We start from the raw sequence: 26,495 nt of genomic DNA, 5'->3' as shown, positions 1-26,495 counted from the left end.
AATATTTGAAAGTACTTTCTCTAGATAAGAGGTTTTCTATTGCTAGATGTCTTGAAAATGAATGTGCTACCTCAGGGCAAATGCAGTATATTCTCATTGCTCATAACACGGTTACTTTAAATCTTCTGCCTTTATTGAGAAAATTATTATCGTTATTGAGGATTCCTCCATTAGTCTATCAGGGAGGCTGTTAGAGAAGTAGATGAGTCATGTGAAGCCTTGTGTCTCTTGGTGCATGTTTGCAAACCTAATTTTAGTCAGTCTATCCTATGCTGCTCTGCCAAAATTAGATAACATTGTTACAGCTATGCGAGAATTTAAATCAAAAAGATTCTCCAGATAAATATAATTGGGAAAATTTGTTTCCTTTAGGTCTATTCAGTCATGGATTACAAATACATCCATCTTTTTTTTTTTTTTTAAAGGTACCTAAATTTCGGTTTCTAAGACTATTCTCAGAACCTTTGGCTTTAGCAGATTTTGTAGCAAGTCCTTAACTGTATACATCTAAATGTGTGTCTGACGTTTCCTGTGTGTCTTCCTGCTTGAACGTAATTGTTACTACTATTATACCATTGTGTTGTGCCTGCAAATGTCCTCATGAGGCACAGCAGCAGTTTAGATAAAGATTCCTTGACTTGCCAACAAATTGTCATGTTAACTGTTAATTTTTGAGATTTCACACTGCCTCCATTATATTTGTATTTAGTGCCTCTTACACTAATTCATTTAACCCCTTTGTCCTTGGGAAGTCCTCATTTTTTATATCCTGCTATTCTTGCTCTCCAGCTGATCAGTTGGCCTTCATGAACTCAGTGCTGGGTGAGAAGAGTTGGATTCATATCAGGTCATGGAACCCAGTCAAACAGAGAACTTGATTTCACACTTCCAAGCAAGTGCTTGGAGTTTGCGATAGCTTAGGGCAGTGCTTTGTAAAACTGAATTTAGCTAATGTACAAAGTTACTCTTCTGTTGGACAGTTTTGTTAACTTCGAGTCCTGCTCATGAACCCGATCTGAAGATTATGCAGCCCCGAGGACTGGTTGGTGAAGCTCACTGTGATGAGGTTAGGTGGTAAAGGTTGGCTAAGCACACTTGCCTATCCAGATCCTTGATGATATTTTGTATTTACTTTCGGAGATGTGCATCTGCCACAGTCCAACACTGTGAGTAAAGAAACACCCTGGAGATTTTGTTGCTGTGGTAGGTAAAATAAAGGAGCAAATGGGAGACAGACATAGGTCTCGAACTGAAGTGAATATGGACTGGGAGAGGAGCAAGACCTGGTGTCAAACATAAGCTAAACACATCCAAAAAGGGAGAAAGAAACCGATAGCCTTTGCAAATTGACTGTTAAATGCCAGATCTGATGCCACTGCAAGAGGGTTTTTGCAGTATTAGTTACTTCTGATTAGATTTGTGAGGTGTAGTAGATGACCACAGTCTATTTTAAACATCTATTCATATTCTTGCTCTAACTTGTTTTAGAGTTCTATGTGGATTATATTTGGTGTTGTGAGAACAGACTCACACAGTCTCTGTTCTTTCTTCTTGGAACTCATCCTGATTTGCCATGGCACTGTGCTCACAGGATCTCTTTGGCTCTTTGTCTAAAAAGGAACAGACGGAGTCTCTGAACTCATGTTTCCCTCCAAATTGTCATGTTGGATGGATGAACTAAACTCACAAAGCCTTTGCAAGATGAGACTTCTTGCTCCTCCCCTTTCCTCCCAAACACATCATCTGCCCACCAGCAGAGCAAGATGTGGAAGAGCAAGGTGTGGAAGCTCCCAACAGCAGTGAGTGAATGCAGTGGTTAAAGAGAAGAAACAAGACTGGCCTGTCTCCCTGCTGTGCAGCCTGCACAGGGAATGTGTGACTCATGCTTTGGACACCCATTTCACACTTCCCTGCAGCTGTGCCGCATCTCACGTGCCTACAGAGCTGTGTTGCAGGGCTCCTTGCAGCTTGGGATCCCACAGTTGCAGCTGGTCTGTGACCAGCTGTGCGGCATGGCTGGAGTGTGTGGTCATGGAGCAGGAGAAATGCTGGGGTGTGGTCTAGAAGGAGACTCCTGTACTGGAAAATCTTCCAAAAATGCCAAAGAGCATCATCTTATCTCACGGTCAAGGATGAATGTGGGATCTCATCCTCTGGGATAAGCAAGGAGCTGGGAAGGGATGCTGAAATCTCTTGCCCTTGGCCTTTTTGATCCTCCAGACCTGTGCTCTCTTATCCTGTGGGTTTTTCCCTTTCCTTCTGCTCCCAATGTCCTGCGATGTGCCGCAGAAGGGCAATGCCCTTGCTTTCATTGCACCTGTTGTCTGGGTAAACAGATTCACTGCTGTTGACATAGATCCACAAGCCCTACAGTCTGTTAGAATTTTCATTTAGATAAACAAGGCATATTTTTAGTTGTACGCAATGTTTGGCCATGGTAGCAGAGCTCTAGCAGGTGTCTTTAAGGCCTCTAGAAACAGCAGTCCCCAAGTGGAATATGTCATGGGCCGGCTGCTTAGCTAATGGAAGTTGGCCAGACTCCCCTGGATTTGACCCAGGACAATTACATTAACACAAAAGGAAAAAACCCCACTTGTTTTATTTCTAACAAGCCGTGTGTCCCCTTCTTTCTGTCTCTCAGCAATGTTCTGCACCCTCTTGCTGCATCTTTCCCCATCTCCCTTCCCCTGATCTTATCTCTCTTCCCTCCACACTGCGGGGAGCAAACCGACAGCATACCAGTTGCTTGGCTGGAGTAACTCAAGAACAATTTTGCTTTCTTGCCATGAGATAATCCCAGGAAGCAAATGCTGCCTTTGTTTTTGCAAAAGGCTGGTGGAAAACTTGCAAGAGGTGGGGGTACTTCTGTGACACACGTGTACAGCAGCTCAGTGCTGGGGCCAGAACTTTGTGCAGCAGAAGCATCAAGATGGCACTGCAGGACTCATCCTGGGAAGCTGGACTGCACGTGACACTATGAAGAGCTTGAGCAGCATGAGACCCTGGAGCAGATCTTTTGCAGGTCTAGTTCCTGGACTGCATGCACTGGCTGGGCACTTGCCTTCTGATGGCGAGAGTGAATCTCCATCTACAGGTCCTAATGAAGGGCCTCTTAGAGCTCATCCAGGCACTAGTTGCTGCTTAACTGTCTTGTGCATCCATCAGGGGTATTGCTGCAAGAAGGGTGTCTCGTGAGCCAGCAGAGAAGGCTTAGATGGGAGGGTATTGCCACTCTGGTGTCAGCTGAATTAAGAAATAAAAAGCAAAATGCTTTATTCTCAGGATTTTTTTAATTGGATTAAAAAAATGAGCAGACAGTTAAAGAAGACAGTTAAATGTGAAACAAACAGAGAAGGTAATGGAATTAACTGGGTATTAAAATTGATCTTGAATAGTGCATTTGTAATTATTTGTATTTATCCTGGTGTTTCTGTTAATGGGACTTTATTAATGGCATACTCAACAGGCTTGTTTAAAATGAAGACTTCGAGCAAATAGCACTATCTTTTATTTGAAAAGAACTCTGAAATGTGAAACACAGCTCAAAAAGCAGGCTTTAAAATAAATGTAAGCTGAGAAAGCCATTATTAGGTTATTCTCTGCCTCCAGTGGATCTGATTACCTGGCCATTGTTCTGAACAGTGTTTGAAAGAAGTGGGAGATGCGAGAGATGCTGTTTGTCCTTGAAGTCTTGGTACAGATGTTGAACTATTTCCATAGCTACATGTCAGTTCTTGGCTGAGCAGTTTCAGAAGTTGGGAGAAGGTTCTTCACTTGGTGCTTACTTAGAAGCAGCATCAGGTGGCAAATCATTAATGAAATCAGAAATTGGTACCTTTTTAAATGTGAATTGTGGAAAAAAATTAATATATAAGTCTCATTCTGAAACGAGAGAGAAAGCTTTTATCGAACATGTGCCATTGTTAAAAGTAAGTAATATGGAAATTCACCGGGGGTGGAAAACCAATACAAGAATTAAGACTAGGAGAAAGGTTTAGGGGGTGGGTTTTGCCTTTGATAACCCACAAATATATAAAGGTAATATATAAACTATATTTTATGTTCTTTAGTTTGAGATCCTTTTTCAGTGTGTGTCACAGCTCATTGCTTGGCTGGATAAAGGTTTTTGTTTGCTTGTTTTATATCTTTAAAAAATAATTGTTAAAATCTACCTTCACTTAAGAGTACTTTAGTCACTGCTACATGCTGGGTATTGAAGTGACAAAAAATGTCTACTCACAGAAAAGGAGAAGTCTGAAAGTAATTTGCGTTTGTGTGTTAAACCACGGTCGCCTCTTCCTGCACAAGTGTGGACCGTTCATTCCTGTTAGTTCACTTGTATCAGTTCAATAATGTGAATTCAAAATTTGGAAACAGAATAGAATAAGCATAAAGGTTTTGTTTTGTTTTGTTCTTTTCCTGGTGTTCTAATTGTGGATAAAAAATAAGCAAGGAGATCTGCTAGCTCTAAAACTGTGGAGGAGACCAAACTTAGAGTCTGTCAGTTCAGTGTGACAGCGGATGATACTTAATCTCTATTTTGTAATATTTTTGAAGTTAATTTTTAGATAGCACTGAGGGAGTTACATAAGCTTATTTTTGTATGCTGTGAATTAAAATTCAGATTTCCATCACTACACAGTGTGGCAAATCAAAACCAGAAAAAAAACAAACTATGAAATGCAAAATGTAGATCATTCACTTTTGCCTAAGTTAATGTAAAAATTAAAATTCTGAATAGAGGTATATTTAATCTGTGTAATTGCTTATTTCATGGAGATTCTGAATAATGTATTTTCCTAATCACCTAAGAAAGCACCAAGTTTCTTCTAAGCAGTAAGAATTTCCTTTGGGAAAACAACTTTAAAAAGCTCAAATGCAAACCAAAATGGAGATAGCGCAGGAAACTCTGTTTTAATTAATCTTGCTGATTTAAAGGATAATTAATATCGGTGTTACAAATCAACCCGTGCACTCATTGCCTTGGGGAGAACAACCCACCAGGCGCTTGTGGAGATGAAGGTTTGCTTGGGAGGAGCTGGGCAGGGGGAGGCAGGTGGTGCTGAGGCTGCAGCAGCCCCCTCACTGCACCTCTGTGGGAATTTCTCACTTCCAGGGAAGAGAGATGGTCAGGACAAAGATCTGTGGCACAGACCCAAGGCAGCTTCTGCAGTGGTTGTGAAATCATGCTCTTAAATCCCCTTATGGAGCCAGCCTTTGCTTTTATTAGCAAGGTCTTGAAGTATCCCAATTCGGAAAGCAACACTTAGTTTTTAGTTTAATTTGAAATAAAAGTTTTGTTATAGCCAAAAATGGTGGGTTTGATTAGCTTCGTCCAAAACAGTTCAATTTTCCTCTTTTCTGTAGTGGAAATAAAACACCCTTATGTGCTGATTTCTCCTTATGGTTGTTTATTGTAGTGGGGTGGCTTGTTCTGCTATCAAGTGCCATTAATCCCCAAGAAATACATCAGAGTTGCTGAATAAGCTTTTATTTGTCAAATTTGACTAGAGTTTAATCCTTAGCATTGCTAAAAAGGCTTTTCTTTTTATGGAGGTGCCTTCTTAGGAAATATAGTGTGCAGATGGTGAAAATTTAGAGGTTATGGTTGTCTCCTGTTTGTAAGTAACTTATCTTCCTTTCTCCTTCTGCCACATATAGTTGTCTCAGGCTTGGGGTGAGGTTTCCTATAAGATAGTGGTTTGTTTGAAAAGGTTGAGTGGAGGAGGAACAACACTGTAATCTGCATCTGAGCTTTGACCTGGTGGTCTGGAGCTCCTGGCTCTGATTCTGGCTTCACCACTCACCTGCATGGTGGCTTGGGGTGAGTTTTCTGGCATCACCAACTGGAAATAACTGCATGTAGGATTTGGTCTTGGGTGGTGTAGGCTGATGTCTCTGTGTAATGGAAATTTGGGCTTTCTGTGCAGGAAGACTTGCTTCAGAGCTGACAGGGAAACTGAAGAGAGTCATTAAAACAAAAAAAGTCCTCAGTAAAAAAAACATTCTAAGAACTACCACAAGCCACATAAGTTTCCTCCCATACTTCTTTACCTGCTCTTTCCAAGGAAAGACTGTAGTACATGAGCCAAGAGGCAAATAATTAAATGCATTTCCATCCTGAGAGCCTGAGAGATGTCAACAGAGAGGAGTACTGTTTGATGGACGGTGGTGCATATGGGAGGGAGGGAAGGATTCGCTTCTCTGTTCCATTCCCTGTTTCTGGAACGTGCTGAGAGTCATAGTGATGGTCCCAATTTTATTTAAACAAAGTTGAAAACTCGAGGGTGTGTGTGGCAGAAGTAGTTTGTTCCCAGTCAATGCAGCTCCAAAGGAAAAGCTCCAGAAGGTCATTGGGCACTTGAAGAGGCTTCCTATCCAGAAAGAGCTTGGTGGCGGTAGAGTCCCTGCTCCATTGGGAACATGGGGCATTCTGACAGTATTTGAGGCAACAGTAAAGTAAACCCATAGCCAAAGCAGCAAAGGAGTCCATACAGAGAGGACAGAATATATGAAAATACTAAGATTTCACAGGAGGAATTGGGTTTTTTTTGGTAGGGTTGTGTAAAGTTTTACTCTTTCCTTTGTAAAAATTAGTCATAATCTCTACAACAGCAACTTTTATCTGTTTAGGGCACACCTCATGATGATGTGGTTTTCTTTCTGGGTTTTTTATTTCTTGCTTTCATATATAAAATTTCTTCTTAAACAAACATAGCTTGATGGAAATGGTCAATGCCCCTGGGTTTGGAGGAGAGGCAAAGCCTTTCTGTTGACAGTAAGGTGAATGGGGTGCAGGTTCAGACACTGGATTTGGTGTGGAAGTGTGATGTGGCTGCAAAATGAATGTTTGAAATGGGCAAAAGGATCTGTGAGAAGAAGAGGTGGGTATAGTAAAGGCATACATGGGAATACCTTGCAAAATCCTCAGAAATGTCTCCGATGCAGACAGGAGATCTCTGTTGCTGGAAGGAGTTTGCCATCCAATTTAAAGACTGTTTATTCACTCTTTCTTGGAGACCACTACAAAGAAATAAAAAATTACACATCTGCTTCATCTTGTCCTGAAATTTGCCCTTCAATTTGCAAAAATAAAACAAGAACTGATGACTTTTCAATATGTATTGAATGTTTTACTATAATATAACATCTGCTGTGCCTAGAACAACTTGCAAAAATCTCCAGAAAATATAAATCATGTACTGTGAATAGGCAAATGATTCCTAAACAGTAGTGTGTGCTGAATAGCCTTTGTACCGTAGCAAATTGCCAAATCTGCAGTGAAATCTGGTAGATGAACAATGTATTGGTTTTGGCATTGCACCTGACTCTGGACATGGAAAGCAGGATCTTCCAGCTCTGTAGAGGCTGACACTGGAGGGGGTTCAACCACAGCATCTCAGTGAAACTGGAGGGCAGATTTCCGCTACAAAGCAGTGCTCATAACAAGCCAATTTGGCCTTCTCTCTAGTCCCTTCCTATTCTTTTTTAAAAGCAAAGCAGACTTTCAGGACTATTTGTTGAAAGGAGAATGTACCACTACTGCTAGCCTTGGTGGAAAAGACAAAATATCCTCTTATGATGGGAAGTGCACTGCAGCAATATCTACCAGCACCAAGATGAAAGAACAGAAACATAGCAGTGTGTCTTATTATGGGCTTCTAATTACTTTTTTTTTTTTCCTTTCCCCTGTCTGTTTCTAATTTTAAAATTGCAGTAAAGCATTATAGGGTGAATGGATCTTAAAAAGTAACTCATTATAATAGGGATGTCTATGTAAATCATGCTGTATCATAAGTGCCACTTTCTGTGTCTCTGTATGTCAGCAGAGCTGTTTCAGAACATATTTTCAGCTCTATCAGCCACAGTGGATATTTTAAAAAATGCTTTCCTATTATGTCATTCTGCTAGTGACTCAAAGAAAGAAAATGATAAGGCCAGCTTTCAAACTGATGCATAGTCTGTCTGCTTCAATAAAATCAATATGTTAGTCTCCACCTACTCTAGCCTGGGGTTATCTTTGTGAACTATGTATCAGAAGAACATTTTATCATTACAAGCATTTGAAAATTATTCTTTAAAATTACTAGTCTGTTTTCTCTTAAACATGCATTCAGTAAAATATTCTCAACATTTCTTTCCTCTAAAAAGTTAATGGCTATTAATTGTGAGAGAAATGCGTTTAATTTTTTTTTCTCCAGTGACACGATTTCATCTGTACTATGGCCCACATAATTTCTGATCTTAATTACAATGACATTCCTGAGTTACACCCAAGATAAATTTATCTTGATGTACGCTGGGTTATTTATCCATGGAAATACAGGGGAGGGGAGCAAACTCCTCCTGCTGCTGTGGCTGTGTGCATGCTAGAAAATCTGCTGGCAGCAAATGCAGCACGTGGCGAAAAGTTAGTTGCCCTGATTCTGTCTTTTCCAGAAAGTCAGAGATGAAGGCGGCCCCGAATCCCCTGAGCGGGCAGTGCCGACCGTGAGGCACGTGGGTGCATGCCGCTCGCTCATGACGCTGGATGCAGCACGCAGCGCTCCCCGCAGAGCACCAGCCAGCCCTCTTTGTAACGTCAGCATCTCACAGAACAGATTTTGCACTGAGCTGAACAGTATTTCAGTGGAAACGCAACTCTTCACAAGAGACCTTTGATGCTACGCTAAAGGTCATCTCCGCTATCGCTCTTCACCCTTTCTGTGGCCCAGCATTATGAAAACCAGCTGCACTGATGCTGCGGCCAGGCAGGCAGAGAACCACACTATGTAGTTATAGGGATGGAAACGTATGTTTGCACCTCTAGTGCTGAGGTGTTAACTTCAGAGCTGCTCACGTGCCGTATCTTCATCCAGTGAATGGACAAAAATTGCCAACTTGTTTCTCTGCTTCCCTCAGCAATTGCTCGGTGTGGATTTTTTTATTTCTTTCTCCAGCAATGGTCTGTAACCTTGAATTGTGCTAATAACACACATCAGATTGATGGTCATGCCACATAGGGTGGGTAGCAGGGGTGGCTTAGTGCAGCCAGCATCCTCCTCATGGAGATTACAGCCATCAATTTCCATCTGCTGTGAGCATCTACGTGATTCCTGGGTATAGAAATGTCAGTTGGTTCCCAAGGCTGAGCGGGTTTCCATTTGGCAACCATCCCTCCATCCCCAGCATCCATGCTATAAAGATATCATCAGCAGGTAATTTGCTTTGGCCCAATAATATATGAGCCTGTAGTTACTTATTTTCGTCTACTGCATTAGATTGGTACCCAAGCTGGTACCTTTTGAGGCTTTATGGATGCCTTATAACTTTCAGTCCAATAGTACAGTCACCTCCTTTGCTGGCTGATTGGAAGTTTTATTATTCGGTATTGGGTTTTCAGAAAAAAAAATTAAAGCTTCCAACCTTAATTAAATATGGTGTGAGCCAAACCTAGAATTTCAGGAGGACAGTGGGAGAAGCAGATCCATTTGCAGATCAGTAGGCTCATAGCCTCAGCAGCTGTGAAGCAACAGCCCTTCTCAGCATGACAGGCTCAGCACATGCCAAATTCATTGCCCAACTTTGGAGACCTCTTGAAAACTTCACCCGCATGTTGCTCTCACCCTGCATCCCATCTGGCAGCCCTGGTCCCTTTTCCTCAACCCCGTTTGCTGGTGGCTCTGCTCAGGCAGACACCAAACCCCAGCAGCAGGCTGTGAGTGTCTAATTCTGCTGAAACACTGGCTTCCAGTAGCATCCTTTACACAGCCCTCTCCATCACCAGGGGCACAGTCCCCCACTAACACTGGAAGTTGAGAGAGCTCACAGATTTCCCAGTTGAAATCCTAAAACCTGTGCTGGTGTTAGGGGGAAGCTGTGGTCTGCACCAGCTGCTCTGGACAAAAAACTGGATCTAAGAACCTTAAAAATTGTTTCTTCCTCTGAATTCCCCCCCACCTTCTTCCTACTTAGCTGCAGATGCAGTCTCCCTTTATATGTGGTCCCTACTTCATCACTGATCTGGTCTAAAAGTATACACAGTAGAGTTGCTGTCTTGAGACACTAATCTGAATTTTAATATGGATATCTATCAGGGAAGACCTATTACCAGGTTAAAGAGGAAGCTGGGGAGCCTGGCAGGGAAGGGAATGCCCTGGATGAAGCAGCTGGGGACTCTGGAGTTGAGGCTGATCCCTCCGTGAAGCATCAGACCCCATAGGCTGCAGGTGCATCTCTGGTGCAGCCAGCAAACCCCTGTGCTCAGGAGCTTCCAGGTGAACCTTGCAAGTGCTTTTCAAGCACTCATTCTTAGCATGTTTCTAAACAGTGCCTGTGATTACTCCAGAAACCACAACACTTGGAGGAAGAAGAAAGGCGTAATAAAACCAAATGTGTGTGTTAACAGTAATTCACAGCAGGCTCTGTGGCTGAGCTGCCAGCTGCTGTAGTCTGCAGTGGTTGCATTTAGCCAAGTGTAAAAGCAGGAGCAGTACTGGCTCCGGAGGCACCTGCTGCTCCCTCCTATTGTCTGGAGAAACAAATTGCTTTATAGTAACGCCTAGAAATCCTGTGCCAGGCACACGCTAAACAAATGAAAAGGAAAGAAAGTACAAATTTGTACAATGAATTTGCAAAACTTTTCCACTGGTATATCAGGCTTTTGGGCCTCCCATTAATAGAGGGCCTGATTCCTCCCTGTCTTCTTCCAGGTGGCGGTTTGTTGCTGCAGGGACTATGTAAAGCACTATTATCTCAGCTGCTGTTTTATAACGCTTGACTTGTGCAAGTCCTAATGGCAATACTGGAAAACAGCATTTATTTCTTTTTACCCTGGTATGTTCTAGATCCATCAGGAGTTGCAAATATTCTAGGATAAATATAGTTTGTTCCTTTGCTTGCTCTGAGCCTGCTGTGGCAAAGCCACTTTCCTCCTAAAAAAAAAACAACAGGAGGATGTGGTGGAAAGGAAGAGACATCTCTTATGCTGTGACAAATCTGACTGGTGACCTGTGGGAGATGGGTCTAGGACTTTGAATGCCACCATAAAGCTGTTTAAATGTCCTAACAGAACCATGAATTATGGTGTTACATGGGCCAATTCTGTCCTCTCACAGACTGCTCCCTGGAAATGCTCAGAGAAGGTGTTTACACCATCCTTAGTTTCTCTATTGAGATGTTCATCTACAGTCTTCCACACAAATCTTGTCTCTGTTGGCACCAAATCAATTGTTGCTTTTGGGCCCTCCTCCAAAGACACAGTCTCAGCTCTGTTCTTCATGAGACCTTTCTGTGTGAGCAGATAGGACTGCATGGACAACAGCGTGAGCTTCACATTTCTGAACTCATCCTCATCTCCCCTTTGATGCTGATGTACCTGTCACGTCACCCACCTCCGCTCCCTTCTCTTGCCCAGTCAGTACTGACTGCAAACCATCTGCTGTGGCCTCATGTCTTGTTGCTGCTGTGTGTACGTTTACCATTTTTTCTGCCGTTTGCTGCATCTGCCTGTTGTGCCCCAGTTTATGCTTAAATGGTCTTATTTTTGGAGCAGGGAATTTCAGGGAATGGAAGGGCATATTCTTCTGAATAAGAAAAAATCCTCCCAAGATCAATGGGTTTCTATCAGTATAAAATTAATCTGAGGGAACAGAATTTCCTTCCTTCCTCTGCATTCTTCTTTTTCCCAAAGGTATTGTAAACAGCAAAACTGCTTCTGGAAAGCACCGTCTTGAGGTAGAAATGGCTTTCTGCAGCTACTTACAATTACAGTGGAGATCAATAGGGAATAGCAGCACTTGTGCAGTGAAGAGAGAATGACAGGAACTTAACTTTCCTCCTCCCCCGCTGTGATGTGTAGTGTACTGGGGCCCTGGTTCCTTGTATTCTTTATATATGACTGTCATTTCAGGCTTGACTTTTCTTGGTTATCAACAAATGAGGTACAGATTTTGCTGTACTGAAGCAACCCAAAACTTTGCCCCTCTTCAAAAGGGGTGTCTCCTTGTAATCTACCCTTCAAGCATGTTTGCAGGATCATAGATTCCTTTGCGATACCATGTTTTAAGATTGTCTCATTTACCTTTCATATATATAAGTCTGTGTGCTGTGTTTGGAGCTGTATATGGAAACAGATGAGCTTCATGTGCAGTCTCAGAGCAATGCTGGTCACATGGGATGCGTGCAGAGGAAAGTGGAACAGTCTTAAAAAGCTAGGAAAAAACTTAAAGCATTAGTAAAAGAATGAGAGGCAATTGGTACAATCCACATATAAACAAAATAGATACCATTTTAAAGATCTTTTTTCTTATTTTTTTTAAGCTTGGACAGCATGGTGCCTACCAGGCTAAATTGTTTTCTTCAGAAGTCACTGACAGTAGTGATCGCATTGCAGTGGTTTTGAAGGCTGGACTGAACACTGAGATAAATAAGAGTCACATTTTTGGTTTGTGCGTTATCGTACTTCTCTGATTCAACATAATGATTCAATTATCCACTTAGAGAAATTAATTACAAAACAGGCTCTAAAAGTGCCCAGGATGGGTTGTCTCAAGCCAGCAGCATGTTGTGGGCTGTGATGAGTGATGCCGAGCCTCTCTTCACCTCTGCGCCTGTAGAAGACCTTTCCTCCTGTCAGTCTGTTGTGCTTAATATTCAGCTTTGCCTTGGGTAAAAGTGGGCTTGAGAACATCACATGCTGGGGAAAAAATCTGAGGGGGGGTTGGAGCTAATTGAGCTGCAGCATTAAAGGCTCTCTGTCATTCTAGGGTACTTGGGCGCTGCACAGAGAGGATTTACTGCAGGGATTTTGATCTGTAAAACGTGAAGTGCCTGTCGGTAGCAATGGTGCGGCTCATGTCAAGGAAATATGATGCAATAGATCAGAGTTAAATTAAAACTCACTTCATGTATTTATAAATGGGAAAAGGTGTCTGTTTTCATGCTTAAGTGAACTTGACACATGCGAATGTATGAATCTCAGTCTCTGGTGGTTGTTATTATTTTAATAGTAACTGAAAAAAACAGAGAGTATGAATTGCTTGTGTTTCTTCTGGCAAAACTGGATTGCATACAATCTGGATGGAAATACTATACTCAGCAGAATAAAACTGATTCATGTATTAACTGGTGATCTTTCAGCATTAACACTGACTGAAGTTGGGGTTGTTTTTTGATATATTTTTTTCTGATTTGAGGATTGTTTCTTGTTATCAGCAAAAGAATTTAAGCACTGAATTGATTATTTTAATATTTAAAGGCTGCATCGTGCATCGCCATGAATGCTGTGATCTTTAGAGGCACTGACAGCTTTCCCTCTGGCTATTAACATGTCTGCTTTATACAACACAAATGTCAACATCACTACTCCTCTAATTAGAGCAGTAGGTCAAACAGCGTCTTTGTCTGTACAGGAACCTGAGCCATTAGCCATGTTAAGAAGAAGCCCCTTTGTGAACCTTGTTTTATTTTTTTAAGGTTTGTTTTATCCTGTGACAACCTACAAGTGCTGTTTTTCAGGGTGGGGCATTTTTGCTTACTGCAGAAAGGGAAATACATAGAAGAGATTTGCCCTCATGCAGAAAGGGAAATACATAGAAGAGATTTGCCCTCAGCCCTGAGCTGCCAAGCAAACCTTCCCCAGCACCCCCATCTCCCTGCAGGTCTGACCTGCATCAGAGGGGTGAATTGATTTAGGTTTGTTCAAACACAAGAAATGTGTGTTCCTAGAGACAGTTTACATGATAATAGTACTCTAGAAAATAAACTTATGAAGGTCGAGAAATATAGCACTATTCCTTAAAACTTTTTCCTGTTAACTGATGCAAAGCAAAATTGCCGCGATCATCCTTGTTTGGGTAATCTACTGGAGGCACCAGTTTGGTTTTGCCTTTTCTGATTTTTAATAAGTAGAATTTAGCATCATTTCTATAATGATAAATCTTCCATTTAAGACCAAGAAACCAGTGGTGCCCATCTTGAATATCTGAAATATATTTACAGTTTATCCCATTTGTTTTTCTGACCATGTCTTTGATTGCTTCTCTTTCAATGCACTACACATCTTGCTAACTGAAATTACCTGTAGCATTATAGACAGAGATTGAATATCGTTTAAAATTAGACATGAGGTTCAGCAATTTTTATTTTTAAATAATTTTAAAATATTTTAAAATAGATCCTTTTAAAAATATTTTTTTAAATAACATATTTATTTGTGTGATCTTGTTTTTTGATGACTAAATAGTTGGTGAGTCTCTGGTAGAAATTCTCAGATTTCGGAACTGCAGAGTAGTAGTCACATGAGTTAATACAGGCATGAGCTGCTGTATACACTTTAATCCTGCTCGTTTTTTCTCTGGCAGGAGAGTGCCAGCAGAAGACAGGAGGTCACAACCACTTTTCATCCTTAAAAAAAGCAGGTGATGGCAAGGCCCGGTGGTACCCACCTCAGGCCTGTCACAGACCAAAAGAGCCTGTATAGAAACCAAAACATAGAAAACCATGTGTATCAGCAGGTTTTATTCCCATTTTCAAAGTGTTGTCTACCTAACTCTAAGTGGCAGTGGAAGTGAGAGGCTGAGAGCAATGAGGCATACAGCACACCAATTAATAGCTGTTGTTTTATTCTGTTTGCCCTTTTCTTTTGTTCTGGGGTAGGCAGGATGAGTCCTGAAGGGTAAAACGCCTCTATCCAGAAAATATATGGGGGAGGGATGGAAAAACAGATAAATGATGAGGAGTCCACCAGCTACGTAACACCAAGCTGGAAGCTGGAAACCATTCCCTATGCAGGCTACCATAACCTAAAGAGTGAGGCACGGAAGTTTTGTTTTCACACATTACATATTTCAGATGAGCGTTCCCCAAATCCGTAGTCTGATTTTTAGCTGTGGTTGTATTATTGAGTAAATAAGGACCATTGTCTAGGTGTTAGAAGCCAGTCAGCCTAAGCAGAAAGAGATGAGACAGGCAAGGAATGCAGAAATATTGAAGAGAAAAGGCTCATGGCAAAAAATGCAGACAGTACTTAGGAAAATGGTTCTTTGAAACTAATGCTCCCTAACCCAGTTCTGCAGCCTGTCATGGGAACACAAGCAGGGCTTGAATAGGGGTCTTGGAGGTCAGTGGTTTATCCATTAAGCTGTAACTGCCTAAACTCAGTGTGCAGCCCAAGAGACAATTCAGAGCTTTATCTGATTTGTATTCTGTTTGCACTCTGGGGAGTTGGTGTCAGCAAACCGAATAACGCTGTAACGTTGCTCAGCTGATAACACACCAATTATGAAATTCACTGTGAGAGATCCTGTGATTAACTGGTTGCAAGTTTCTGCATAAGTTTTGATTTTGATCAGCTCTTCAGGGTGTAGAGGGAAGCCAGCAGAGATATAGGGGATGAGGCTGAAGGTTATGGCAATTTATTAAGTCTTTCAAAAGACTTGTTGTTGTTTTTGGTTTTTGTTTGTTTGTTTTAAATTATCAATTTAATCATAATACAGCTCTGGACGCTGATTCCCATATTCTCATTGGTGTTGGGAAATACTGGTTGCTGCATCTGAAAGAGAAATTTGCCTTTTGATCCCACCTGGCTGTGGCTGTCAGCATTACTGGAGAGGCTGGGCTGCCTTCACACCAGCCATGTGGAAGAAGCACTGTGGGTGGTTTGTCACTCCTTTGTAGAGACCTTCCACCACCTCATCTCAGCCTCCTCAATTTGTTATCTTGAGAGGTGGTGGAGCTTTAGAAAGTGATCAGGCTTGGAAAGGCATTAGTAGGAAAGGAATTACAAGGTACTTTGGAAACCTTCTCCATTCTCTGTATCCGGCTGTCCTTACCATAATTTGTTGACTTGTGAGTGATTTTTGGTTCACTTTTTATTTTTTTTTCCAAAACATTCTATCAGTTATGTAAAAGAACAGTTCTAAATATGTCAGTGCTGTTGTAATAAGACCAGGGTGCTATTATGAAAAGCATGTCTTGACATCTTAAGATGTTGAACACTCCCAGTCTATATAATGGCTGAAGGGCTAAACTTTCGTGTTAAACTTCAGGTGGGTTATCTCTTGACAAGTGGGTTATCTCTTGACAAGTCAGTCTGAAGTGTTGACTAAAACCCTACATGTTTTAGGCAGTAAAAAAATGCCGGAGCACTAGAAAGTTATACTTTTTCTTTAGAAAAAGTCTGTAATTCCCAATAAGGAGGGGACAAAATGGGGAATAGAGGAACTATAAAGAACTTTCACCCTTATGAAGTTTAACTGTATTTGCTACTACTTACCAAGTGTAGATTTGAATTCAAAGGAATTTATATGGTCTTTTTCTACAGGTCAGCATCAAGGAATAACTGAGTCTTCCATTTGTCATGGTTATTCAAAGATGATTTAGTTCTTTATTCTTCTTAATCAGTATTAATTTGAGGAAAACTCATTCCATTCCGCCTCTTTTGAGTCGTTATAGCTTGCCAGATCAGCAGAAGGACTTTAAGTTTCTAGTATACAGTTTTGGAAATTTTACTGAAAATTGCTTTGCTGTACATTTTTTTTTTCTTTTCTTTTTTTTCACCACAGCAGTTTTCCAGTAATGATACATTTCAGTCTGCTGGACACTGTGACTCAGTAAAAATATAGGATTCTGCTTCAGAAAATCTTGACATTTTAGTAGACCTGCTTCCTTTTGAAACTCAGACAAGAGTCTGTATTGTTTTGTCATCTCCTTGTGCAATGGTCTCCAAAGTGACGTGTGCATGAGACAAACCACTGGGGTATGGAAAGAAGGTTGTAGAACTTCAGTAGTACATATATACAATTTATAGATTGGGGTGAACAGTCAAAAAGTTTGGAGACCATTGTTTTAGTGACTTTTTGGCTCATCTGCTAGAAACATGGAAGAATCTTTGTTATCTCTGAGTTGTGAAAATTGCCACAAACTGCAGGAACATGTTCTCCATATTGTGGACACAATATAATTTCATGGCAACTCCAAAACCTGTGACATGGCCTGTGAGACTGATTATGATAATTCTACATTCTGGCCCAAATACATCCTTTCTGATCAGTTTCCAGCCTTTTTGTGCCTTCAAGTTTTGTTGTTCATAAGATTTAATGAAATTAGCGACAGGCTATGTGTAGCCAAAATGCCTAAATATAGCACTGGAACTGCTTTTAACAGTAAGTTTAGTCCTGGATACTATTGCATATAAACATCAGAGCACTGGAACAAGCTGCCCACAGAGGTTGTGGAATCTCCTTCTCTGGAGACATTCAAAACCCACCTGGTCACATTCCTGTGCGATCTGCTCTGCGTGAGCCTGCTTTAGCAGGTGGGTTGGACTAGATGATCTCCAGAGGTGCCTTCCAACCCCAACCATTCTGTGATTCTGTGACTCTGTGATCAGCGGTGAATTGATACTGTATTTGACAAGAGCCTGAAGCTAACTGTAAAAGGGACGGTGCATGCCATTGCAGAGGCTTTGGCTGTTGTTGGCTGGAGATGGAGGAGTTGGTGAGGGCACTGATGAAGGTGAGCAGTGATTCTTTGGGATGCTCTCACTACCAACCTCTCTTTAGTTTGTGTTCCTAAGGAAATAAGGCTTCCTAAGGAAATAGGTTGCTTCACTTTTCTGTCTATCACATCTTTTTCTGTCTTTCTACCACCTTCCCAGTATTTGACCAGCAGACTCAAAAGTTTCAGCCTAGTTTGACAGAGGAATAGAAGTCACTGGTTTGTGAGACTCACCAAGTGGATGGAGAGGAGAGTGATTCAGACCGTATCCCTTCCTGAGACAAAGGCAGCACACGGTCTGGTTGACCAGCTGCTCACTGCCAACATGCACATGTTGTGTAGGTGACTTATAATCAGACAAGTAACTCCTGGGAAGTGGTGCTATATGGTGTCTCTGCATGATGGGAACATCACAGGGGACATATCAAAGTCCCCCAACATCAGTTTAGAAGAGGTAAGGAAGGTTGCTAGAGGAAAAAGGGTACAAATCTCAGGAAAGCAAGAATACTTCTGCCAGTATTGTAAATATCTTTCCTCTTCAGTGTCCTGTGCATTGCAGACAATGTGCAGCTTTGATTTAGAAAAACACATAGTAATTTTGCAAAATCCCAAACATCGCACGTAAACAAGTCTGGTGCACAAATGTTCTCAGGGATCCTGTTTCGATTTTGGCACTTATCAAATATTTTTATCTGCCAGGCAATGGGGACAAATCTTTGCCAAGAAATAATGGAAGGAGGGAAGGAGGAGGAAAGCAAGGGGCTGCCAGGATAATTTTTGTTTTGTTAAGTACTGTAAGTAGTTTTGGACAAAGGATTTGATTACTGCATATCTCTATTCGCTAGCTCTCCTGGAGTTTATTTTTACTAAAATAATCTGAAAATTATTATTCTTCGGGACACCCCCTCCCCCACACTGATTACAGCATGTTAGTATACAGATTTTTGAGTACATTTAGTTTACATTTGGTGCTGTTTTATGTCCATCTTGAAGAGGGCTGTATGTTTTCCATGGTGGGAAAATACAAATTATCAGACCTGCAATGTTCACTTTTTATCAGAATTAAAATACTTAATCTAATACAGACTATGACTCAGTTGTATAGACTGTTGTTTGTGCCCAGGTGTAATTTGTTATTCTTCCTACCTAAAGTCTATCTGCAAGTATTGAGGCCACATTCATTGCCCACCACCATCAGTGCAGACACTGGATTTAAGATGAGGCTCTAATAGCCCAGTATTATTTACCTTGTTTTACGGCCTGACCAAGTTTCTGCTGCAGCTGAAAATGCTAATGGGAGTTTTTCCACCAGTTTCAGCAAGAATGGACCAGGTTTTGAGTCATGCAAAACTAGATGAGCATCTTGGTAAATGTTGTAAGGGATTATTGTAAAAGTTGCTACTTACTTGCTGTAAGACATGAAAAAATGGGCAGGAATACTGACACTGCCATTTTTACGGGAAAGAGCTTCCCTGTGTGTCTGCTCCACAGTGTGTTATATGGTAATGAAAGATTTGGTGAGCTGACAGGAAGAACTGCTGACCATACCCGTTCTACCTCCAGGGATCCTTCTGCAAGTTGAAGTTTCTGTGTGTCCACATACCAACTATTATTTCCAACTTGTCCTGTTCTGAGAAGCGCAAATATAATGAACAAATGTAAAAACAAGGCCAGGCATTCTTCCTCTTGGTGTTTACCTGGAGTCTAGTCCACTTACAACCTCAACAAATGCCATACTAGCACATCTCTCTTCCCCAAGCAGTATTGCTCACCAGCTTTTAAAGCCATCCTGTTCAACACAGCCCTCACTTTGCTATTGTGCTGTGGGCTCTGACTTTCAAGGGATGGTGCTGCTGTCTTGAAAAGTGCTTCCCAATGAATATCAAGTGTTTTCAGTTTGTCAACCTGAACATCAGGCAGGCACATGCCTTTAGAGAACTGCAAGTAATAAAAATACAGTTAAATGTAATTTCTGATTTTTTTTTTGTCAGCTTCTTCCCTGCCAATCTGTTAAGGTGGTTTTACATGCTTTCTCTTCAGTCCAGCATCCCTTACATGAGAAAACCTTTCCTTATCTTCACACCTGCTAGGCTGTACTTCACCCATCCATGTGCCTCTGAAAAGCTTCATACAAAAACACTTCCAATGGGTTATAGTGCCCACAACATGCTGTAGAGGTGTCTCATGATGCAGGTATCTCATCTGCTCCATAAAACATGAGGTTTGAATTATGTTACTTAGTCGTGAGTAGCATTAAATAACAGAGGTTTGTACTAGAAATAAACAAATGTTAGTTTTGAGCAGGAAGCTCCTAATCTCTCTGTGAGACTATGTTAAAGCTGATGTTTCTTGTTTCAAAATGAAAACTCAAAAATTTATGTGACCACCCCATAAATTAGAAGCTACGAAAAGTAATGTATGCATTAAAATGCCCACTGCCTACAGCTGCTGAAACCGCTTGTGATAATCTGTTTACTAAAGTCTAAGGAAAAATGCAAGCTGGAGGAGAGAACACATCTGCTGTGGAGCAGTGTTGGGCGATAGCATATGCTTGGTGACATAAATATGAAATTGTTTTTCAGCTTATATCCCAAGTGAGTTTATATTGACACTTAGACCATTGCTAATGGCTCTTTAGATCAAGGTCATTAATTTGCTTTAACATTAAAAAAGTCATGTGGGAAAGCTAAATACACCTCTTAAAATCTGCAGGATAGAAGAAGGTTTGAAAGTCTATACTTTCCAATTCTCAGCCTCTGGAAAAGACAGGCAATGATAAAGCTTGTCTGAGGCTACTGATGGGAGCAGTAACCTCTCTGCTGCTGGAGCAGGTGTGGGTGCTGGGGTTCCGTGAGCATGGAGGTGCCTTCTGCCTGCAGCAGGGAGATGCCTGTGCTGGTGGCTGCAGTGAGATTGCGGACGTGAAGATACGGTCTTTTGTACCACTGGCTGCCATGAAACGACATGGAAGTGTTTTATTCATAAGGACTGTAAAATGTCCCAGGCATTTGGGAGTCTTAAGTACTTTCATACTTTCAGGGCAACTTTTTCTGGCAAACTTTGATCATATTGAATACATTTACCATTATATCGTAACACTCCATTTGTTATAAATGTGCTGATTTGCGGATGTGCAATTAGCTGATGCAAGCAAAAAAGCATTATAGATATCCTGTGTATGAAGTGGCAGTTTATTTCTCTCCATATGGTCTATAACTTGTTCCATGCTGCTTAACGTGGGGTCTGGGCTTACTGCCCATTGCTCATCACAATTTATAGAGGGGAAAATTGAAGGCAACCACAGAGTTAATTCTTTGCAATACAGTTATTTCCTCAATGCAATACCTAAGCTGTTTGCATCAGCCACACTAGACAGTCTCCTTGAAAGCAGGTGAGTCCTGACTGTTCCCTCTGTGGAGTGAGGGGGCGGAGATGAAATCATCTTAGGAGAGAACACTGCAGGAATTGAGAGTCAGATCTGTACCAAGGGTTAAGTCTTGTCTCTTTTAAGTCCATGGCAAAATGTCCTCGGACATCAGCAGTGCATCCTAGGATTGCATCCTAAATTAATAGTCTCAAGAAGACTCTCGTTTATAAAATATGCTCAATGCAGGAACAATTGTTTTGCTGTCAAAGTGGCAGTTTAGCACCTTAGCTCATTGCACATTTATAACTCTCGTGATATTAAATAGGTATATTCTACTCTCCAGTGTCTTTCTTGGTCATTTAAAATGAGTGAAAAGCATGAAAAAAAGAGAATTGAGAGAGCAATAGCATATATTAACATTCGGGGTTAAACTTTCTGAGGACAAGGCATTAGTTTTGTCTCATCAGCATGTTTAGCAGTTGCAAATCTCAGTGTATGAGGAATGTCTTACATTCAAAGACTATTAACAGCTGTGAAATTAGTTTTGCGAATCTGCTGCATATTTTATATGCTGTTATGTAGCATTTGTGCATATATTCATATAATTGTCTTGTAGTTTATGAAATTGTGTACAGTTTCATTGTGAACTTTCAGATTTCTTAATCATGAGGTCATTAAATGGAAGACATTACCATATGCAAATTTTGAATTTTGTGCAATATAACAAGATGCCTTTTGGGATTAACATTGAATCTAATCCAACATATATATATATATCTAAAAAGTTATTTGGAAGCTGTAAAATATGTGCTTATTAAGAAAAAAAAAGTTTTAATCGTGTCTGCCTCCAAATAGCTCTTAGATGGTTACAGTTTTATTTTTGCATTATGATTGTAATAGTCTTTTTAGAGTATGCACAACGCATTTTACAGTGTATAATTTCATTCTTAAAAATTAACTGGGTTTTGTATTTGGAGATGAGTCATTTTGAGGCTGAGACACCCTTCTGCATTCAGTCTGTAGCTCTAAGGTTTGAAAGTATGTAATGTTATTGTCTTATACAAATCATCTTTCATCTGGTAATGAAACTTTCCAAAAGAAAGTGAATACAGTACTTAGACATTTTTGGAACATGAAAAGCTAGTACATGGCTAGCAGACGTGCTGCTTGGAAACCTATGGGAATAATGGGAATATTCACATAACTGGAACTAAAGCCTCTCTTCTGTGCTCAGGAATCCTGATCTTCTCACACAGATCTTAACACATGACTGAAATAATCTGTTTATCCAGCATATGGTCCTTTGTGAGGACTGGATAGAAATCAGCTACTGAGTCTTAGTTGTCATTTGTCCCAGAGTGCTGTTTCCTTCTAAAGTGCTCCCTTTCTAGTCTGGGGCAGCAGAGGCATTTTAGCAATGCAAAAGGGTGATTAGAGGCACTTCTGCTGGAATGTATGCTGTAGTGCTTAATGAAATTAATTTGGCTTATGACGAGGGCGCTGAGGGGCAGTGCTGGCCTTTGTCCCACTCACTGTCACCATTTCCTGGCATGACACTGGATGTGACAGTAGTGACCTGCTCTCTGCTGTGCTGTGGGCTCGCTCAGTGCTCGCAGGAGTTGAGGGGAGGCTGAGAGTTTTCAGATGTGCTTAAAGGCATTTGTGTCCAGGAGAACCAAATCTTTAAAACCAGATTATTCTAGCTGAGGAGCTAGCTGATATTATTGTAGCTGAAATTTGTGTGTAAGGAGAATCATATCTGCTTGGTTTAGCAGGAAGACTATTCTGACAACTAAGTGCTGTCTCCTTCCCCCTAAATCAGTGACTGCATCTGTCCCAAACACATGCTATCAGAGAAATAAAAAGGCTGCTCAGAGCTTTCCTTAGACCATCACCTTGCATCCCTCTGCCTAGAACAGTTGAACCAGAGTGGCTCATCTGAGCAGCTAGTGGTTCAAGTCTCTGATTATTTGCAGATGCATTTTTCAGGTTACATCATTCTTTTCTAATACATGCAGTAAGGTACCGTTTACAAGGACAAGCTCTACAATAATATTCTGAGCAGTGTATGAGCTAGACAGAGGAACTGCCACTTGACTCCAAATGAAGTCAACTTTTAAATTCATGAAAAGCAGGAGTTTTTGAATGAAACAAGGCAGTGCCCAAAATCCACTCAGATCTCAAAGCAGAAATGCGTAATATCAGGAAAATGCAGCCAAACTGAAATCCCAGCAAAGCGATAATAAAATGTTTCATTAAACAGGAAAAAAAAAAAATAAAAGAAAGCCAACAGAAAAAAGGTTTGCTTAAATGTCAGTGAGAACTTACTGTATTTCTTTTTGGTTTTAAACTTCCCCCATCAGTTGAAAACCAAAACCCTTCAGTCATACAGAGATTTGCTGCAGAGGAATCAGAAACTGCAGCTGAACAAGTGATGCCCTAGCAGCCGTCAGATCGACTAGATTTTGACATCCATTTTTTTGCTAGGTGCCATTTCACCTCTAGTTTCTGCAGGTCTTTCAGTTGGAGCATGAAAGTGATCTTTTGTAACAGGAAAACCGCTGAACGTGAAAAGCACTCTGCTCCTCTGCTCGGGTTGAGTGGTGTTTGTCACCCATGGTCCCCAACAGAAACTACACTGAAGTGTTTATGTAGCTGGTGTGCTTGCCAAATCCAGCCTATTTCTTACACTCCTCTCTTATTGCTACATTAAACAGGAATCTAAGGTTATTCACATGTATGCTGCACTCTGAAACCACTGAGAGGATGTGAGAGATGGTGTGACCTCCTGAAGAGTGGTCTCCTCAGGGCTCTGCAGGTTTTGCTCTCACTAGTGGAGACCTCAGAGCCCCCAGTGCTGACTCCCAGAGAAAGCCCGTGTGCAGCTGCGCACTGCCTCCGTGGTGAAATCATGGGTCCTTGCTTAATTTCCAGCAGGTCTTCAAGAGCTGAGTGGCTCTGCCATTCGTGGAGTGTTTTGGGAGGTTACCTGGGTGCCATGGCTGCTCCAGGTTGAGTTTGGGCAGATAGGCAAAAAGGATCGAAGTAGGTGAGAAATATGAGGTTTTGTGCAAGAGTTTAGGGGAAGGAGGTTCTTCATTTGCATTGCAGTTTAGGGAACAGGAATCAGATTAGGTAACACATCCGTTCCTGATTTCCTGGTTTGTGTAATACCCAGGTGGGCACAAAGTAGCTCAGCAAAATGCTGCAGTGACACATAAGTGGGTGCGAACCCTCCTTCCCCCTTCCACATGCTGATCCTGCACTGCCTTCCTGGCATCACATTGTGGGGTGGCTCAATTAATGTCATAGGAGAAGTATTTTCTGAAGCAACATGTTAAAAAGTGCTCTTAAGGCACAGGAGGTAAGGTCATCAGGCAGGGAATGCTCATGATGACCCAGGGAGAGGCAGCTGGATTTCTGACCATCCAGTGGGTTTCTTCTGCAGTTTGCATTTTATATTTGCACGGTCCAGGTTTGTGTAATCACAGGTAATGTTTTTAGACACATTAGGAGAACTTGTGAGCCCACTGACAAAAAAACCCCTAAGATAATTTCGTGTGAAAACGGAAAGAAACCCCCAGCTTTCTCTACTTGCAATCAGAACGTAGCAGGGTCCATCCAGTTCCCCCTGTTCTGTTCTCCTACCATTAGTTCTTCCTCTGTTGTTAATCTTCTCATGCCATAATGCACCCCTGCCTTGAGGCAAACCTGTGAAGATTAGACATCTTTTGCAGTGTTTACATCCATGTGTACAACTTTGCCAAACCAAGGAATGGGGAGAAAAGAAGGATGATCTGTCTCAAGGGCCTGCCCCTCTGGGAGGCAGCCTTTCCAAACCACTGCAGTTTTACCCCAGGTGAGGTAGCACTTAAGTATTAATTTGCTGTCTTGCTCTCCAGGACCTCCACTCCTTTTGCTCCAATATTTTCAGTTTTTATTCCTAAATTTGCAAAGTTTCTATTTGTGTCAATAGGCCATCTTGCTGCTATAGCCAAATGGCAGTGCTCAATTAATGGAGGGTCAAAGCAGGCAAACGAGAGCCTGCAGAGATAACAAAGGAGGGAGAAGCATTACTGCAGAGAAAAAACAGGCTCCCTGTTAATGGGAACATGGATGCATGCAAACAGGTATGTTGGCAGCTCATGGCAGGTGGAAATAAAGGCTTTAGTCTTTCAGGAGTCTCCTGCATGCACAGCGTGGTCAAGGAGGCTTAGTTTTGCAAAGCACACTGATTAAAAAATAGATGGTACACAGAACAAACTGTCTGAAAGGCAGTAGTGGATTGCACGTTTTCTACAGGACAAGCCATGAGATGAGGTATCCTTGTCCTTATGGCTGTGATCTCCGCAGTGGTTACTCCAAGACAAATCCCATATGTGATTTGTGAGAGGCTTAGCATGGGGCAGGCAGGAGTGCAGGGGAGAGGTGATGAAGTCTCATCTTTGCTGTCTCCAGGTACCAGCTGGCTGAGCACCTGCCTGCTGCTGAGCCAAACAGGGGCTCCCCAAGGTACTGGTGATGGAGATAGGGCAGGCATTGCTTACATACCCCGTGGAGCAAATTTTGTCTCACTTTTTAAACGTTGGAGATTTCTCCCATGTCCTTCTATAAGCTACTTAATCGATTAGTTACCTTCTGTGAAGATGCATTTCTTAGTTCATGCATTTATGGTGATGCCTCAAGTAGGATGACAGAGAGCAACAAAAAAACCCTTTTGCTCTGGCTGGACCCTGAGTTAGCAAAGTGTAAGGCAGCTCCCATCCAAAGGCTGTATTGCCATGGTAAATGAGAGACTGTGTAGGAGCCTGGGCAGGGAGGTGTGCCAGTTCAAGCTTTGGGCAGGAGCTGGCCCTCGGCAGCTGTGGGCCATGCCAGGTTAATGGCAAGGCAGGACGGGCACCCCCAGTATCAACGGGGCCCCAGGGTTTGGTTCTGCAGCATGCAAATGCCCATGTCATAAATGAATAATAGCAATTTTTTCTGCATCTGAGGTTTGTTTGCTTTTGCTTTTTCTTGGACAGTGAACCTGTGCCTTGAGAAAATGAGCAAAATGTCTTTAATATCCATGCCACCAATGAGGCAAAGGTAGTGCATCTAATCTTAATCTATATTGTTTGGACTTTCGTTCAGTAAATCAGCTAAAAGAAAGAATACATTTCTTCTTTAAAGTCCCTTCCCCGCCCCTGCCGTACAAGTGCTACTTCCTGCCCTTCTGCTCTCTCGGTAGCGCTTCCCTTTCCTGTTTTGGTTATAAGTCTTCATAGGGACTCCTGGCTTGTCTCCCTGCCAAAGTTATCTTCTCCTCTGCAATCAGGTGCAGGAGCCTATTTGGGTTTAAGCACAGGTGCTGGATTTGAGTGTATAATCCTGTGGGGTTGCCTGACCAGGTCATCCTCCATGGCAGGCACGTAAGTACCTGGGGACCGTGCAGGATGGCAGGAAATTTGTTGACCGGGGGTAATGTGACTGGGTGGGAAGGACAGCGTGTGTTGTCATAAATGCAGAAGGTCTGCGCTTTTGTTATAGCCTCGAAAGATAATTTATAATTATATAAAATGGTAATTAAGCTTTTATGGCAATGTGGCATTAATATGCATCCCCTGGTAGTTAGGGAGAGGCTGTCTTGACAGAGCGAGCCTCCTTCATT

General features: G+C 41.7%; 1 protein-coding gene across 8 annotated transcripts in view; it reads left to right on the top strand.

The window, feature by feature from the left end:
• The window catches only part of EVL (Enah/Vasp-like), a 157,699-nt gene that overhangs the window by 43,893 nt on the left and 87,311 nt on the right, over positions 1-26,495 (top strand). Inside the window, exon 1 of one of the 8 annotated variants that reach the window (XM_065063488.1) lies at positions 26,075-26,256. The exons of the other annotated variants lie outside the window; for them this stretch is intronic. Within the exon in view, the coding sequence (XP_064919560.1) occupies positions 26,246-26,256 (11 nt within the window). The 5' untranslated portion in view covers positions 26,075-26,245. Of the gene's footprint in view, positions 1-26,074; positions 26,257-26,495 lie in introns of those variants that run through there. 8 annotated transcript variants of the gene reach the window in all.

This window comes from Columba livia, chromosome 5 (assembly GCF_036013475.1).
Source record: "Columba livia isolate bColLiv1 breed racing homer chromosome 5, bColLiv1.pat.W.v2, whole genome shotgun sequence".
Lineage (NCBI taxonomy): Eukaryota > Metazoa > Chordata > Aves > Columbiformes > Columbidae > Columba > Columba livia.
Note: the sequence above shows the minus strand (reverse complement) of the source record. Positions and strands in the feature narration are given on the sequence as shown.